The sequence below is a fragment of the Tetrao urogallus genome, assembly GCF_951394365.1.
Source record: "Tetrao urogallus genome assembly, chromosome: 3".
Taxonomy (NCBI): Eukaryota; Metazoa; Chordata; class Aves; order Galliformes; family Phasianidae; genus Tetrao; species Tetrao urogallus.
Genome location: NC_136815.1, coordinates 46439577 through 46458903, shown reverse-complemented (window position 1 = coordinate 46458903; position 19327 = coordinate 46439577). Strand labels below are relative to the sequence as shown.

Genomic DNA, 19327 nt, shown 5'->3' with positions numbered 1-19327 from the left:
GGGGGAAAAAAAACCTTAGAAGCCATACTTCTTGATGCATTGAACAGTGTTTTCCATATGATCTAGCACTCTGCTCTAAAACTAAGTTGGAAGAATAAGAGGGCAGCACTGACTCTTGTAGCTCTGTTTGATAGAGTGCTTCTGAAGGTGCCTGTGCTACTGTCTGCAGGGTTTGTAGAGTACTGAACCATGATGAACTTTTGCCCTTTGTATGACTTCTCCAAATGTCACAAGTCAAAATAATGTCCCTAAGCGCTCGTTTGATGACAATTTCTTTCTTGAGTATGCTTATTGTTCTGTTGATTTTTGTGCGCATCCTGCTAACCTTCATCCATCCTTCCAGTAATCACTTTAGCTACTGCCTCTTGAAAATGTTCTACCACAGGATTGCTTCTATCTAGAAAGCATTGAAAGATATCTGTGGTTTTACTCCTGCCATTCGGAGTGTGGCTTCCTGATAGTCCTCCAGCCAACTCCTTACCACCCCACCAAACATGCTGGCACATTAATCACCGTCAACAGGAAAGTATTTGTTTCAAAGGAAGAATAAGCTACCAAAGTTATTCTATGATCTAGAATGATTTAACTAAAGGGAATGGACTTGTGGATTCTTCAGTCAGCACTTGTTTCAGTCAGTGGACTGACTTCTGCAAGGCCAACAAGAACTTCTCATCTTTATGTCTGTTTCTAAAAAGAGTCTGGTGCTTCAGAAATGCTATGGCAGAATGTGATTCTTTAATGTTTTGTTGCTGACCAGACAAAGAGTAATGGAAATAGTTTTAAGTTATTTCAGTTAGTTCAGTTATTTGAGTAATTTTTAATAACAAATGCTGTACCGCAATAACCAAATCCAGCATCGCTACCAGCTGCTTAGGATATTTTCTTTGATCCAGTAATATATTGCAGGACTAAACAGTAATAACTTTTTTTTTTCTTCCCATATTGTGGGCAGTCATTTTTCTCTTCCCTGCTACTCACTGCTACTCACCCTTGTGTCATCTTCCCTGTCCTTCCTACGCTTAAATTCAAACAGTGTTTATCAAAATTTTCCACCTATGTTTTTGACTTTCAAAAGCTAAGTGTTTTGCTTCTGCAATTTTGTTTTGTGGGTATGCAATTATCAAAGTAGAAGAACGTTTAAATTTTTGTATGCTTATTTCTGAATGTCTGTCTCCTTGAAGAGCTGATTGAATCTCTCCTGTTAATCTCTTTAACCCCAGAAAGAAGATTACCTTAACAGTGAAATAGCTGGGGAGGGGAGAAGCAAGGGAAAGAGAGGCAAACTGTATTTCTCCAGAATGAATTCAGGTCTTCAATAAGGACTTTTTACTGCAGCGAAGTTCATCAATGGAAACTTTTTGCTGCTAGCCACATAACAGGTGATATTAATTATAATTGCATAATCTGCTGGCGTTGTCAATTACCGTGGGACTGGTAAAATTGTTTCTATCTTGTTTGTTTTTTTTTTTAATCTTGAAGTCTTATCAGTCTGTTACAAGCTAACCAAATACCAGAAATGAGAGAGGAAAAATGTTTGTGGTGAAAATGGTTGAATGTTCTTACTTTTTCCTTCTAATCTACTTATTAACATAAGTATTTTTGAATCACTCATGATGCTTAATTTTTAACCAAAGGTAGGGAATCACTACTGTTAGTAAACATATTTTCCCAAAGGTTTTTGGACTTGTATTCATAACAAAACTTTGACTGCAATTGTTTAAAGAGAATCGAAGAAGTAGGCCTCAAAGTAAGGCGAGAGTTGACAAAAAGCAGTGAAGTGGACAGAAAGTTGTGCTTCAAGTTAGAGCATCTGTTTTTGCGGTGGAAAACGATGCGTTTTGTGTGTTTGATCCACTTGCATTGACAATCAATAGCTATCATTTCTACTACAGATTGTAAGGCTTTTTCTCCCAGGTAACAGTGATAGGACAAGAGGTAATGGCCTCAAGTTGTACCAGGGGATGTTTAGGCTGGATATTAGGAAAAACCTCTTCTCCAAAGGATTTTGGAGGCATCAGCACAGGCTGCTCAGGGAGTGGTGTAGTCACCATCCCTGGAGGTGTTCAAGGACCGTGTGGATGTGGCACTGAGGGACATGATTAGTGGGTGATATTAGTGGTGATGGGTTGACGGTTGGATCCTATGTGTGATCTTAGAGGTATTTTCCAACTTTAATGATTCTACGTAGACAGGGTGCATTCCTCACATGTATATTTGAATCCTATTGATTGTGATGAGTTGTTGATAGAATAAGTTGCCAATAACAACATCAGAAGTAGTAAACGACTGAATAAGGTGTGCTTTCTCTGCGATGCAATTTGTAAAAATGCAGTTCACTTGATTTTGTCGCTTCTTGTTTCCACACCAGTAATTGTCTGTTGGGCATTATAGTACAAGGGACTGAAAAGACAAGTGACTATTCTTAATTTTAACTACTGTATGGTAGGTACATCAACAGCTGTGGATGTTCTTCTTTCCAGGAACTCTGATTTGAGGCCCTTAAGGAAATTATGGCATCTTTAATATTGTGATTGTTAAACAGAGGAAATTAGAAAACTTTCAGATTGAAAAACTAAGTTTTCTCTTTGTGGCTATATTAAGGCAGTATTCATTTAGTGAGATTTAATTTGTCCTAGATTTCTGTATCTAATAGTGAACAAAATAAGAGAGAACTGAAAGGGGGGGGAAGGGGGGAAGTTGATTTGCAATGGGAAACAGTTTTTCTAACTTCTAGTTAAAGAATCCTGGAACTGCTATTGTAATTGTTGAAATAGTATGGAGATGCTGAAGTAAAAGTAGGGTTTGGGGTGTTTTTTGGCTCTTTTTTCCCCATAAGAATTTAGGAATTTTCATGTCAGGCTAGTTTTACATCTGACACAAGCTCCTTTTCTTGTTCTGATTTGTTTCCCAGCTGAAACAAGCTAGAAAATGCCTGCTATCAGTTGTCACCACTTGATAAGTGACAGGTGGTGACTTCTTAAGATGTGGTAATTATAATTGCTTGTGACTGTCTCCTCTCTGATGGCTGTCAGCAGGTAAGAGGTGTCCCTGCAGTAAACAGCTCTCATGGTCTGCCTGTAATGGAAGTTTGTGGCCATCTTGGGCTGTCAGGACTGTAAGTTGTCACCATTCAGGGTGCAGTTCAGTTTCTAAGCTCCTGGATGTTGTAATTACTATTGTAAACATTCTTCTAATTTTGTTTCAACTCTGGAACTTAATCCTGTCCTGCAGCAATGATTATTACGGATTCATTTGTGAGTTGCATTAAGGGAAGCTGGAAATAGGTGGAGGCTTCCCTACATCTATCTTTAAAGGTATCCATAGTTGTAACGCCATCCACAGCACAGGACTTCATTGCTTAAAAAAGCAAGCAGAGATGTTCCACTTGTTTCCTTCACATCATGGCTTACGTGGCTCTGTACTTGTCACCTCTGTTCAGTTGGTCTTTCCCAACTTCCCTGGGGGAGAAGTTTTGAGTGTCTTTTCCTCCTCTGTTTCCCAACTGTCTATTTTTTGCCTGTTTGTTTACCATGTTCAGCAAGGAGAGGGAATGGATGGAAGAATAATCCAAATACATTGTTTGTGTGTGTTGTAGTAGGAAAAAATAATGGCATCCTCTCTAGTCTGGGAATAGCTTAGGTCTTATTCTAGAAAACTTTTTCACCAAGATTTGTAATCTGCATGCAGTAGCAATTAGTAGAAGTTTTGTTTTTTTTTTTTTTTGTTTTTTTTACAGTAATTAATCAGCGTTTTCAGCAATTGCAGCAGGGAATCTTCTGTGTTAACTATCAAAAGATGAAGCATCCAGATGAACTCAGTTTTTCTTCTCATTTTCACAGAAGCAACCATGGGGTGCATTAAAAGCAAAGAAGATAAAGGTCCAGCCATGAAATACAGGACTGATAACACTCCAGAACCTATTAGTTCCCATGTCAGCCATTACGGGTCAGACTCCAGCCAAGCAACACAGTCACCGGCAATAAAGGGATCAGCAGTTAATTTTAACAGTCATTCTATGACTCCTTTTGGAGGGCCCTCGGGAATGACACCCTTTGGAGGAGCATCATCTTCATTTTCAGCTGTGCCAAGTCCATATCCTAGTACTTTAACAGGTGAGTGTTACATAAAATTCTTCTTGTATTATTATTTATTTGTAAGCTTCATAGCCATATTTAAAAATAAGAAAATGAAAAGAATACTACTACCCTTTGCCACACAAGTGGAAATTTAAAATAAATTGCCTTTTAGGACTTTCTGATTTTCAGTATCTTTTCTGCTGACATAATAATTCAGCCCATACTGACTAGTGAATGGAGCTTCGGGGCTTTTTTTTTTTTTTTTTTTTTTTTGCTTTTGTGGTTTTTAGGACCATAGCACAGAGGTGTTGGACATGTTAGAGGTGATAATGGGAGTAGATGTCAAAATTGTTATAAATTCTATGTTCTTGAAGGGATGTACATGGAATAATGGCTGTAACACAAATTCAGGAAACTCATAGTGTGATTTAATCTGAGTCTTTTTATTAGCTGTGAGTTATTTGCATTAAGGCAGTGTGGAATCTGTTCAATTACAAAGACAATCAGGATATTCAGTATGTGCTGTATACTTTAATATATGAACAGGATGTGTTAAATAAAAGAGCAGAATTCTATCTGTTGATGGTCATATTAAAAGCTAAGTTGAAAAAAGTAGAATTTACAAGATGCAGAGAAAGTCTTGGCTGATGTGTAGACTCTGAAGATAGAGCATTTTAAAGCAATATACGTATTTGATGTCATAAATGTGCCTTTCTATAATCGCCTTAAAACATTAAAAAAAAAATAAAAATCAAAGATTGTTGTTGTGCGCATGGCTGATCCCAGCAGTTCACTTAGTTTTGCTGGATCTTTTTGAGAGGAAACTGATTTTCTTTTATTTGGGAGGTTCAGAAAAGAGAACAGAAGCCTTGTACAGACACTTCACAAAATATGGCAAATAATTCTGTTATCAGTCTCCTTCTAGTTTTCCCACAAAACTCTAGTGTTAGCACAGTTACACTGTTTAAATGTTTACTTCACTACAATGGCATTTAAAAGCTTTTCAATGCAATAAATTTGAGGTCTATAAAAATCTGCTGTGGCCTTGACACTGAGAAATTCAGGAAAACGAACTGTCACGTACTGATTACCTCATGCTCCCTTTTTGGAAATTCAGTAAAAAACAAATAGTGAAAATGAGTGTCTATCCCAGCTCAAATTTGTAACCCCATCTGAAACCCAATATTGGATGAACACATGCAAAAGTGAAGTGATGGCAGCCTTTCTTCTTACTCACTAGCTCTACCAAGTAAAGTTTCGTGTGCTTACAGAAATCCTCATCTCATCTAAGAAATTTCTGTGTATTGCCTCTTGTAAGATTGGGTTCTTTGTTCACATGGGAATCTCCTGCAGTACATTCAGGCCCTCATGGGTATTACCAGACACCAGGAATGCAGCCCCCAGCTACTGTAAATCCTTTTCTGCCAAGATCAGAAGGGCTGATCGCTTGCCGGTCTCTGTTCATCCTAGCCATTAAGAATATTGTATCTTGGCTCAGAGTCAATAAGAGAGATTTCTCGTGGAAAGATAGGTCTTGAACCTCGTAGGTGTGGATTTGGGCAGACTGACTTGCCCCCATCATTTTATGGTCAGGTAAAAAGATACTGCTTATATAATTATTCCTCCTTGCTTTGTAAGACCAGAAAGCCATTCGTCCTCAAACACACACATTTTTCTCTTTAAATAAAAATGTACCAACAGTTGTTCAATAAATCCACTTCTCATTTTCAGATCAATGAGGGTTGCTTGGTTTTTTTTGAACGGATTAAATGACAAACTTCATCTGGCTGTAAGCTTTCAGTGTTTGTCACAAGTAAACACTGAGTGAGGATCTGAGGCCCTTTGTTTTGCGAGACAAAATAAAAGAGATGGGCTTGTCAGCGATGTCTTACAAAAGGTTGTCATCTTAGCTCATAGTAAGGATGAAAAAGAGTTGGGCCACCTTTAATCCTCTGGAGCAGAACTGGAAAAGAAATCCGAGTGAAATTCACTCTGCTCCTGTACTGTACATTCTTTTGTCATCAGACATTACAAATTCAGAGAATAGTAAGACACTTCACAAAATATGTGAGAACAGAAAGTTTGACTTATTTGAAGCTGTGTTTTCACTATTGCTCTCTAGTCCTCATACACAGCAGCAAAGGAAAGCTCTCTCCAAAGCTGGTCCTTGATTAAAGAATGAAAATTCTGCCCTAATGAGAGGATCCCCTTCAAGGAGTAGTGTTTTGACCCCAGGTAGTTTTAACAACTAGATTGGTGATTCACACACCAAAAAAAAAAAATCTACAAAAGACTTCAAAAATCACTTGAGTTGTATCTCCTTGTTTAAAATATTCTATGCTGATGCTGTTCACCTAAAGCATTTTATTATTCTGTGCTACAGAATAAATAACACTTCTGCATGAGAATGATTTGTATGGTACCTGAAGTGTTGAAGGCAAAACTTTGGAAGTATTGTATACTAGCTTTATAAATTATTTCTTTAAAAATAGTAAACACTTATAATTAATGATAATTTTCTTATCTCATGACTTGCATCTGAATGCTTTGTTTCATTACTCTGATTAGTGCTATACTTCCAGTAGAAATGGGTATTTCTATTGTTTCTATATTAGTATCTTTCCAGATACTGTGCAGTTTGTTTTGAAGGTTTTGGAGTCTCCCAGCAGTTTGATAAAGATCTATAAGCTTTTGTAATGTTGTGACTTGAGAGTACCAATCTGCAGAAGAATTCTCAGGGGATGTTTTATTTCTTTAACATTCAGTTTCTGACTGTGTGAAAATGATATGTATTGCCACAATTTTCTTTCACCGAGTAACAGTTTGTCATCAAAATAATGCAGTAGTACAGTAATGTGGGCAATAATTGGAAGAACTCTTGATTTTTAACTTAAGTACTCTTAACTTCTGGGAGATGTTTTAACTAATTTTCAGTTTGTAAATCATACTTCAGTATAGATTATTATTATATATATAATATATATTATATATATTATTTTTTGTTGTTGTTGTTTTGATTTTCCTAAAGGAACTGTAGATTCGTTGCCATTTATGGCCTACTGATACAGTGTGAGCACAGGAATTTCTATATCAAACAAAAATATTTAAATGAAAGCATCCATTGTACAATAATACTAGGTATAGACAATACTCATCATGTATTGTATTCCTCCTTTCTGATCATCCTCGCATTAGCTATATTGTCTAAGGTTAGACACAGCATGTTCCTGTGTGTCTTGCTACATACATATGTGTGTTAGAAATGTAATGTTACACTTAAATTAATTATTTTATTACTTGAATTATCATTAGACTTTCTAAATGCCCACTACATTGTAAAATAGCATTTTTGCTTCCTTTAGTCCAAGTTTATTAAGTAATCAGCTCTTTCAAGCATAGAAAATGTTTCTACAGTAAATGAAGGAGCCTGCCTGCTCGTACAGACTTGTCTTGACCTTGGGTCACACTCAGTGCCCTGAGCCTGAAGTGGGGTAGGGGAAGCAAATTCCTTACAGTTGGTGGAGAACAGCTGCTTGTCCCGTGAAATACAAGAGCTGTTCTGAAAGCAGTGTCTCCTATTTTATGATGCTGGCCAACATCATCAGAGGTGGATGTTGGTGGTATGGCAGTAGAGGTTGAATCTTCCCACCACCATTCCATTAGATGTTTTTGCCGCGTGCAGATGGCAGCAGAGGGGCAGTCTGACAGAATGGGGTCTGACATGGAAGTGTCTATGAAGCAAAGGTGTGGAACTGAATTTCTCTGTGCAAAAAAAAAAAAAAAAAGGTACTCGCTGACATTCATCAACACTTGCTTAGCATTTATGGACACTAACCAGTGGATGTGAGCACAGTGAGGCTGTGGATGGTGCATTTCAGCAGTGACAGCAGCAAAATGAAAGACAAGCCATGTTCCGGATGGCCATGCAGATTTTTATGAGAATGGCATACAGGCTTTTGTTTTTCACTGGTATGAACACACAGCTAATGGTGGCAACTTTTGAAAATAGTTTTGTAGCTGAGAATTTGCTCAAACAAATAGTGTTATTGTGCTCTTTGTATCTGTTGTCATTTCCATGAAAATAAATAGGAGACATTGCTTTCAGAACAACCTATAGAACTTAATCATTGTTTTATGGAAGAATGCACTGACTGATCTTCTTCAGCAAATGTAGGCTTTAGTGATTTCTTCATTGAATTTCTTAAGAAGATTACTTTTTTTTCTAATGTCAATGTGTTCTGCAAATGTCTCTCTGTAAGTGCTCTAATCATTAATGTACTTCTAATGATATATCTAAATACTTTCTTTGCTGTGGAAATAATATACTTTTTAGCACTTTTTGCTTATAGACTTTCCTTAATTTTAAGGAATGAGCTGATTATTGATCACAGCTGCCAGAATGAGATGGAACCCGAAGCCTTCAGTTGCTTCTGAATTAAAATTGACGAGTTGTTTTCACAGAGAAGTCTTTAATTCAAGTTCTGCAGCATTAATGCTATATCTTTTTGTTTTTACTTTCTTTTTCAAGGTGGTGTTACTGTATTTGTGGCCTTATATGATTATGAAGCTAGAACTACAGATGACCTTTCATTTAAGAAAGGTGAACGGTTCCAGATAATAAACAACACGTAAGTGTTCTCGTTCACAAATTTCTCTAGGGTGTTGTTGGGAATAAATAGATCCTCGGCACTTCTTGAAATTTAAGTGTCATGTCAGGAATTTTTTTCTTAAATGAGAGACTCAACACAGATGGGGGCTGAAATAGTGATACTGGTTAGATGATGCTTTTGGGCTGAGGTCATGTTTGGGGGCAGATGTCAAGATGTAGTGGCTGGGGAATCCCAAAGCTGCATCCTTTCATTCCCTTCTACAGTGAAGCAGAGCAGAGGGGGAAAAGCACAGTCTATCAGGTTCTGTGTGTTATGGGCTTCCACATCCATCAGGGATGCATATTTGATTTTCTAGTTTAATTGCAGCGCTATTCTGATCTTATAGCCTGATTTATAGAAGCCTGGAAAAGAGGAAAGTGTTTTTTCACCTTGAAGACTTCTTAGCACAGCCAAAAGCTGATGTAAATACTCTAATACGTAGATGGAGCAGTTTTCACTTACCCAGTTCTCTAATTTTATTAGCTCACTTCCTGCTTTGTGTGTTGCTTACTGTCAGCATACAGGCAAAATGGTAGGACTGAGGCAGATTAAGACTAAAGAACTGGAAAATCTGTTATACATCTCTGCCATAAAATATTTTGTTGCAAGTTTGCATTTTATATATATATAAAAATATTATTTATTTATTTATTTATTTATTTATTTATCTTACATTAAACATCAAAAAAAAACCTTTAAAATAAAAATTCCTGTAAAAGGCAAGGCACTCACATTGTTTATAGTGAAAAGAAAAATATATTCAGCTGCATCACAAATTATAATCGTTGCCTTCTCAATTAAAATACGGCATGTGAAGATGCTTCAGCAGTTCAGGACTGATGTATTGTTCATGTGTGGAAGATGTAACTGATCTTACATTGCAGGGAAGGTGACTGGTGGGAAGCAAGATCCATTGCTACAGGAAAAACAGGCTACATCCCAAGCAATTATGTAGCTCCTGCAGACTCCATTCAAGCAGAAGAGTAAGACATTGCATCCTGTCAATCTGTTCTTATTATCCATTCTGCATTTAGTGCCCTGTAAGAACATTCACTTCAGTTACTGCATGCAGCACTTAAAGGTGTAGTGGGATTATGCCACTAATTAAAGGATAGGAAGGCTGTGTGGGTGTTGTCAAAGGTATAATTGTTAGTGGATGTGAGGTAGATGCTTCTGCGAATGTTTTATGCTTGCTTGCGACGTGTAGCTAAAGGAGAAAGGATGGAGCAGTGCAGTAATGAAGATGAGAACTGGGAGACGTGCTCTATATTTCATTAAGAGCAAAAATGCATGATCTTTTAATTAAGAGTTCGCACATCCTCAACTCTAGGCTTTTATCTGTATTTTTGTTTGTTAAAACCTAACTCAAAATCAGCTGTATCTGTGGTAGTGCCCAATGTCACATTATAAAAGTAACATTCGTATTGACAGCTATTGCTAATCTATTCATCTATAAAGGCTTCCTATTGACAAAATGGTTAGGGACGTCAAGAACAATCATAAGTTGGGAAAATTGCATTAATTTGGGTACCAATAAATCCCGCATTTATTTAAAAACGAAAACCCCCAAGAGTTTACAGAATTGAAGTTATTTTAAGAATAATAAGTTGGAGTATAACTTTCAGATGATCCTTGTTTCAAGGGAATAATTGTGTTTGTTGTACTACCAATGTGAAGCTCTGCAGCTCTTGATGTGATACACAGACATGGTTCTGCCAATAAGCAATTCCCTGATACGTTATCTGGGCGCTTCTGTGTTTCCTACTGCACTTCTGGGAAAACTGCCCAATTTCCAGGATATTTCCTGAATTTCAAGCTGAGAACATTGCATGTTGTTGCTGCTCTCACCTAGCCCTTTGTCATTTAAAAATGATGGTGTCAAAGGCTTGCTGTTATTTATTATATACAATGCAGGCCCTTGCATTTCAGCTGTTTTTATAATTGAAGTTTATATATATATATATATATATATATATATACATAAAATTATTGTTATTATCGTCTTAAACTATGCAATAAAAATATATCATCATTCTGGCTACAGTGGTGTTAAAATGGAAATGATGGCCCTTTGCAAAGTAAGAATGCAGTGCTTCTGCACAGAGTATTGCTGCTAAGGAGAGACGGAGTGGTCAGGGTTTGTCATAGATTTATGTCATGGATGGAGGTGAGAGTGAGGGGCAAAAAGCAAGGAAGCTTTTTTAAGCTGACATTATTTTAAAGAACCAATGCTAATTTTATTTAGTATTGCCTCGCTATCTGAAATATAGTTCATTTGCTTTAGAACTCACTTGGTAGCCCTTAGCTTTGATTGTATTTATAGATTTTGTTGTAATTACAGCTGGAGTTGCAAATAAAAAAGCAGTATACAGCTTTAAGTTACTAGGATTTTCTTTAAGTGGTCTTTCCTAAGCCTGAAGATGTTTATATTCCAAATTATATACTGCTTGAGATAGGATCCATATTATCCTTATGGTTTTTGAATGCTGCTATAGTATAAATGTTAAAAGCTCATAAAAGAACAAATTAATCCTGCTATTATTTTATTTTATATAATAACACTTTACGATATAATTTGTAAATTGACATAGTGTTGAGAAAAGACATTTTCATGTGAAGTAATTACTGGGGTTCAGGTTTGCTTTAGTAAGACTAAATGTTACATCCAAGTTGTCTCAGGTGTGTGTATACTTTCACGACCAATTCTAAATTTGCAGGTCAACTTCAGCAGTGAAACTGAAAACACAAATGTAAAAATAAGTTTAAAATCTCTAAGTGATCACAGAGGCCATTCTGATTGCATGTCAGCGAAACGATCCCTTCTTACCTACGTTTTTGCCAACTTTCCAACGCTTACAGTGCCGGATCTGCTTGATGCTACAACAGTCCCAAATTAAAATGTTGGAAATTTAGACTTTACACCATTCTATGACTTGAAAGACATGCAATCAAAATATGTTTAGAAAATGTGTTATTACAAAGTCTGGACGTTAAAAAGATTTATGCTGCCTGTTGGTCAGCTCTTCAGGGGTGTAGGAGAAATCCCTTTTCTGAAAGAACTTAGGCAAGAAAAACAGCAGGTGTGTTATAACATCCGTGTATTTTTCAATATTAGAATGATGCAACAAAGATGGAGAAAAGTACGTTCACTACCATAGGAGTGTTTCTACACAAATGTCAGAAAAAAGTGCTCCCTCTACTGAAGGATGAGGTACAGCTGAAGTTAGAACAGGAGGATCCAACTGGAAGTAAGAAAAAGCCTTTCACCTTGAGGATGGGCAGTCTAGCAGAGTCACAGGGCCTGGACATTGTGCAGGATCCATCCTTGAGGGTTTTTAAGGGCACTGGATGACACCCAACATCCAGGTCTGATCTCACAGCTGCCCTGCCTGTAGTGAGAGACTGGACAAGAGACCCCCCAGAGACTCTTCCAGTCTGAATGAACCTGTAATCGCATGATACTGCCACACACCTCCTCTATATTAAATACATATGTTCTTCAACATATGGCTGAAATTTCTTAAAGAAAGCATTTTGGACTGCTGCGGTGTTTTGAGAATACTACCAACAGAATTTCATTGTCATCTGATTTAGCTTGACCTATCAGCTTCTTTACCACAAGGAGAGTGTTCCTTCCAGTAATAAATGCTGTTGATGCTTATTATTGAACCATACAAAATATTTGCAGACAGAAGCCTCTTAAGTATTTTGCTAGCAATAGAAATTAGTCATGTAGAAATAGGTCATCTTAATCTCCTGATTATATGGATGTCATTACTTTTGTTGATCTGTAACTGCTTTGTAATATTAGTAATCTAGTCAGTGCTTGAGACTTCCAGATCTTCTCTTTACATGACTATCAAAGCATAGGCAGCTTTTATTTAGATATATTTCCTTTGACTTCTTCTAGGTGGTATTTTGGTAAAATGGGCAGGAAAGATGCAGAAAGACTACTTTTAAATCCTGGGAACCAGCGTGGTATTTTCTTAGTAAGAGAGAGCGAAACCACTAAAGGTACGTGTATCACTGTCTCTTCTTCCTCTCCCACCCCTGCAAAGGTGAGCAGGATGGTCATTTTTATATCTGTTACACTATATGTATACATATAAAAACACTGGGGAGAGTGTGTTGTTTGTACTCTGTGTGGGTGAGGCGCAGGCACAGCTGCCCATGTAAGCTGTGGTGCCCCATCCCTGCAGGCATTCAAGGCCAGGTTGGATGGGGCCCTGGGCAGCTGAGCTGCTGGGAGGCAGCCCTGCCCACAGCATGGGGTGGGATTGGGTGGGCTTTAAGGTGCTTTCCAAACCAACCTATTGTATGGTTCTACGATTCTGTGCTTCTAATTTTTTTGTAAAGCAGCACATATGACTTGTTTTCTAGGTGCTTACTCCCTTTCCATACGTGACTGGGATGAGGTCAGAGGTGATAATGTGAAACACTACAAAATCAGAAAACTTGACAATGGTGGATACTATATCACAACCAGAGCACAATTTGAATCTCTACAGAAGTTGGTGAAGCACTACAGAGGTAAGCCTAAATTCTAATTTGATTTGAGATATGCATATGATGAGATACGCATATGCATATTTGAGATATCAATATATTGATTTGCATATGATGAGGAATAAAAACGTCATGTGTAGCCTGCTTTTCAAATTGACTATTCTAAACTTTTTTTTAATTTTGATTAACAGTAAATACAATAGTTCTTTTATCAACATGAGGATGTTACTTTTGCTGTAGCATTACCGTTGTTTATCTCTGAAGCTTATATTTTCCATTTTCCAGAACATGCTGATGGACTGTGTCATAAGCTGACAACTGTTTGTCCCACAGTGAAACCACAAACACAGGGACTAGCAAAAGATGCCTGGGAAATTCCTAGAGAGTCTTTGAGGCTGGAAGTTAAGTTGGGCCAAGGATGTTTTGGTGAAGTGTGGATGGGTAAGAGCTTAATGTTATCTCTGTGAATGGTTTAATAGTATTTCCAGTAAGTAATTTTCAGAATCCTTAAATATGATCTCATAAACAATCAAAGGAAAAAAGAATGCCAATTACACATACATGTATTTGAATAATGTTCATTGTAGTTCAACGTAGTTAACGATCTAAGATTATTCTGTTACTTAACAAAACAGAAGGGGAAAAAAAGAAAAAAACTTTTAGCAGAAAATCCCTGATTTTATAGTGGGGAATAACATTTTATTTGCTTCTCTAGGAACCTGGAATGGAACCACAAAAGTAGCAATTAAGACACTTAAGCCCGGTACAATGATGCCTGAAGCTTTCCTTCAGGAGGCTCAGATCATGAAGAAATTACGACATGACAAGCTTGTTCCACTGTATGCCGTTGTTTCTGAGGAACCAATCTACATAGTCACTGAATTCATGACAAAAGGTGTGTGACAGAATGGTCTAAAGATATTACATTTAAAAGATTATTTAAGATCACAGCAACAAATGATATGTTTAATTAATGTTAAGTTTAAGGAAGCTGAAGGATAAGTGATAATTCTGATTAAATTAAAATGAGCAACGGTTGACCTACTTGAAGCAGTTCTGATTTAGATCATGGGTGGAGACATGATTTTTTTTTTGCACATCTGTGTCACCCTTGCTAATCTTCCAAGTTCATGGTTGATTTTTTTTTTTTCCCTTTTGTTTTTAGTGAGTAGTGCCTGGTACATTTAAATTGGGTGATATAGCTGGGAATACCATTATAACTAATATGCTTGCCTTGTAGATAGGTTGTGCTCATGACCACAGAACCAGTTGCTTGTGGTTTTCTTTCTTTGTTTATTCCCTTTGGTTTTATTTTCTATAATATATTTTTTTTAAGGTTGGCTTTTAAAAATAGCAGAATCTAGCCTTTATATCTCCTTGATTTCAGTCCTTCATCCTTCTTCCCTTGCTCTTTTTTCTTTCCCTCTGCTCCTGATATGGAGACTTAAGAGATTTAGGCTGAATATGGAAGTAAACATTATAAGCATATTAGTATTAAGAAGAAGCAGATTCTTTCTGCTTCTTCATTTTCTTCTTCATAATTCTTCTTCATTTCTTCCAGTTTGTGAAAAATGTCAATTTCTCTTTACCTCAGAGAAATCTTGCTATCCTGGTAGGAAATAGGAATAATGCCAAAACCCAAGAGAGTAACTACTTGCATTCATTATTCCGCTACAGATATCTTGCTTGGGTAATTTTTTTTCCATGTTTGAATGGATATATATTTTTTAAATGTTTTGTAAGCTTTAAAACAGAGAGAGAAATAGAAAATCTTTAAGGTTACTTCTGTGTTGTTATTCCTAAATAACAGTAGCCAATCTCTTTGCTGGATCTTTAGCAGCCATGCAAAATCAGTTTTCATCGTTCAGAAATCAGGTTTTGGCAAGACAGTCAAGATAAACAATTGCTTTCTAGGGACGTTATAAAAGCAGAATGAAAGAAATGGTGAAGTAGTTGCACGTTTCTTTAAACCATGCATTCGAAATAGCATTGAAAGCTTCTGTTGTCAGAGATGAGATTTTAACATACTTGTGAAAATCGTTGTTTTAAAACAAGCACAAATCCTTGGAATTCATTTCTAATGTAACTAATGTAATTTTGTGGGCATCATTCTGTTTCATTCTGAAAATGGGAGAAGGTAGCATGTTGTAAGGAATGGAAAATACTTTTGTTTTCTCCTGTATGGAAGAAGAAGCATCAAAATAATACCAGTTTCAGAATCATTTATCTCATATATAATTGGAGCTGGAATTGGAATTTAACTACGAGGGTGGGTTGTTTTTTTTTTTTCCGTTGTTTGTTTAATTATCGTGGGGGAAAAAAAATCAACTAGGATACCTGGAATATTAGGCAAAATCTTCAGGCAAATAGTTATCAAATGGCAGTTTGCTTTGTTAGTGTTCAGTAATCTGAATAAATAAAATGAATACCAAAATGCCTGGCTAAAACTTGCACTGAGTACCAGGGCACAGTTGACTAGGGGTATAATCACTAAGTTGTGTTCTGGAAAATGAGGGCTTTTCAAACTCAGGTATTGGAAGCTGAATGCATTAACTGTAATGTCTAGTGGAGAAAAAAACCCTCAAGTTTGTGTTTTCAGGTCAGGTTAATGTGTGCTCTTCTGTAGTTTTTTCACTGAATTGTGTCTTTTACAGGCAGCTTACTAGACTTCCTGAAAGAAGGAGAAGGGAAGTTCTTAAAACTCCCACAGCTGGTGGACATGGCTGCTCAGGTACTGCATAGAAGACAAGAAAACTGTGTTTTGTACTTAGAGAGAAGACTTAAAGCTGTATCAGATATCAACTAAGGTTAAATATTGAACACTCCAGCTGTTGTATGCTGTTCTTTCTTACATCTTCTGTTGTAACTTGGTGATTTTTTTTCAACAAATTACAAAACTTAGAATTTAGATAAGCACCTGTCTGGCTTGCTGTTAGAGCAGCAAATTCTTGCTATGCTCTACTTCCTGTACTTACACAGTGAGAATGGAACTAAAATAAAAGGATATAGCTTAATGCTTGGGATAAATGTGCACAGTCATGAGAAGTAACTGTAATAAAACTTTATTTTTAAGATTGCTGATGGCATGGCTTACATTGAAAGAATGAACTACATCCACAGGGATCTCCGGGCAGCTAACATTCTTGTAGGAGACAATCTTGTGTGTAAAATAGCAGACTTTGGTCTAGCAAGGTTAATAGAGGACAATGAGTACACTGCAAGGCAAGGTAAGACCGATTTATTTACTGATTAAGTAAGTCCAGTTACCTTAAAATTATTTAGAACAATTACATTTAGCAGGTCATTAGATTGTGTATGCATGAATAAAGATTACATGTGCTTTTGCAGCTGTTTTTGGATGTCATTCTGCCTAAATGCAGGTTTTTGTGAATTTTTATTGTTTTAAGTAAATTGTCAGATTTTTCAAAAAACATTTTAAATTATTTTTTTCAGATAAAAACTTTACTATAGTTTGAAGAGAACTGCAGATCCAGAACAGATCTCCATTGCTTTCTGAAAATTACCCCACATTTTGAAATGTGTTTACGAATCTCAGAGGTCTTACCTGCTTCCAAAAATTATAGACTGCTCAAGTTTGATTTCCCATTTGAAATACTAAAATACTTAACCACCTTGAATTTGGCCAACAAAGAAAACTGTAAAAAATACTTTGAGTGCACTCTTTTATTTAAAATATTTTAAAGTGTAAGCAAATCACCCGTGAAGAAGGGGAAGTCAGATATCTGTCTTTTTAATGTTTGCAGGAGCTAAATTTCCAATTAAATGGACTGCTCCAGAAGCAGCATTGTATGGTCGGTTTACAATCAAGTCAGATGTGTGGTCATTTGGAATTTTACTGACCGAGCTGGTAACAAAGGGGAGAGTACCATATCCAGGTAAGAGGAAATTTTTTCTTCTCTTTGTGGTATTCTGTGCTTCTGAAATTACCTTTTGTACTTTTCTTACTTCCATCCAGAGCCCACAGTAGATTAGCAGAGATAAAAACCTAGTCACACTTCACTGCTTCCTTTGTTCTCAAAGTACTTGTTTGATTTACAGATTAACTGTTACATGATTTTTAAAGTATTTTAAAATTATAGCATTTGTGAATATGACTGGTAGTTCTTTTAAGATTAGTGGGTGTTCTTATGTTTTCCTATCTATCTGTTCTTGAAAATCTCACTTCATACATTTTCCAGTAAGCATCCCAGAGTGAACGTACCAGACCAGTTTTTGAAACTAGAAGTATGCAACGTGATCTACTGGATATTTTGCCATGAATAGAATTATAAGGCAGTCCTGCTAGGCATATAATGCCTTTTTCTTGGCCTTGTTTCAAATTGAATAGAACCCAAGGGAGACAGAAGGTATTTGTGCTTAAGTCTTTCTTTTTGAAAGAATGGGCCCAAGACACTGGTAAATGTTCTATAATAAAACATATTAGTAACTATAAAAATGAACAAGAAACAAGGAGTAAGGAATTACCAGCACGGTGAAATAATTTTTAGGAAATGTATTTAAAGCAAGATTTAAAAAAATTCATTCTTTATAAAGTGCTGATGTGATAGAGTCACATGCACATCATGAACAACATTGTGGTGGAGGAGGGGTAGAGGAAGACTTGGAAAAGCTTTCTGTTTATCTGTTCTTTGTTTAATGTCATTCAAAGCTAACATGCTTTCTTTTTATTAGGAATGGTGAATCGGGAAGTTCTGGAACAAGTGGAACGTGGATATAGGATGCCTTGCCCACAGGGCTGCCCAGAATCTCTCCATGAGTTAATGAAACTATGTTGGAAGAAAGACCCTGATGAGAGACCAACATTTGAATATATACAGTCTTTCCTGGAGGACTACTTTACTGCTACAGAACCACAGTACCAGCCTGGGGACAATTTATAAGCCAACAGTCTATATAACATGCACAAATCTGCCAAATGTAAAAGACTTGCAAAGAATTCCTGACGTCTGTAAGGAATCAAAGGAAAGAAAATCTTCGCTACTTTGCATGCTCTTAATGGCAAACTGGAATTTCATAATACAGTTGCACAAAACCACTTTTCAAGTGTTATAATCTAATTTACCAATGACATGTCTTTATTTCCTATTTCCCAACTTATTTCAGGGTCCAAAGGAAGCTTACTGAAAATGTGAGGTAGTAAAATGAGTGTTGGTGTGAACGGTAGCAGGAAAAAAAATGTTTCATATATTTTATTTGTCCAACATTTAATCATCTTCTGAAAGAGGGAATTGTCTGGAAGTGATCTTGAGGGAGGACGTTTTTAAAGCAGAAGAACTTTGTGGGACCAAGCAATTCCATTCCAGTTCTATAAAATTTCCTATGTCCAAAATTATGTCCCCCCCCCACGCCCAAATATGGTACCACCATATTTGATGCATAGTCTTGATCTTTAAGCTTCCTCTTGCATGGTCTGAATTTGGGTAGGCAGGTTAAAAAAGAAATTGGAATGGTGAGTGACGATCTTGATCTGAATGGTACACCTCAATAGTGAAATTAGAGAGCGTAACACACTGTGTTAATACTTGTATTAATATAACTGGAAAGTAGCATGAGAGATTTTTCTTTTTCTCTTTCTGCGTAGCTAATTAAGAATAATGAAGGTAACTAGAAAATGAGGTAATATTTTATAAAATTATGTGATAAAGTATGGTGATATTTGAACTTGAAACTATGTGATACAATCAGGGGAGGAAATCCTTTAAAAATTCTAAGTTCCTATCCTACAGTGAGCTCTTAAGTGGGAAGACTACCTGAACAAAGCTCACCTTGAGAGCTAGGCTGGAGGTGGTAAATGGACACTTCTTAGTCCTTTTGCAGAGACAGATTTGGTACTGTTGTATGCGGCTCATGTGTTAGTAAGGGTGGGTGCCACAAACGTTAGATGTCACTAGTTCAGGGATTTGATTGCACTTTTGCTTTTCTTGACTATTAAGACACCCTAGACACAGTTGCTCTTCCCTCTTACGCCCCCAGAATTATTTAACTAAAAATAAACAAAAGAAAATGTGAAAACTTAAAAACTAAAGGGAGAAAATATATTTAATGTTGTCCAAATATAGTGACGTGGAAATTTGC

At 36.6% G+C, this 19327-nt stretch overlaps 1 protein-coding gene across 1 annotated transcript; it reads left to right on the top strand.

Moving 5' to 3' along the window:
* Positions 1–3847: 3847 nt before the first annotated feature.
* YES1 (YES proto-oncogene 1, Src family tyrosine kinase) lies at positions 3848–18132 on the top strand (the record flags this gene model as incomplete). Its single annotated transcript, XM_079533805.1, has 11 exons — positions 3848–4112; positions 8605–8704; positions 9610–9708; positions 12636–12739; positions 13106–13255; positions 13517–13672; positions 13947–14130; positions 15890–15962; positions 16305–16458; positions 16996–17127; positions 17924–18132. 11 exons carry the CDS (start codon positions 3848–3850, stop codon positions 18130–18132), a joined length of 1626 nt encoding a protein of 541 aa, XP_079389931.1.
* Positions 18133–19327: the final 1195 nt, after the last annotated feature.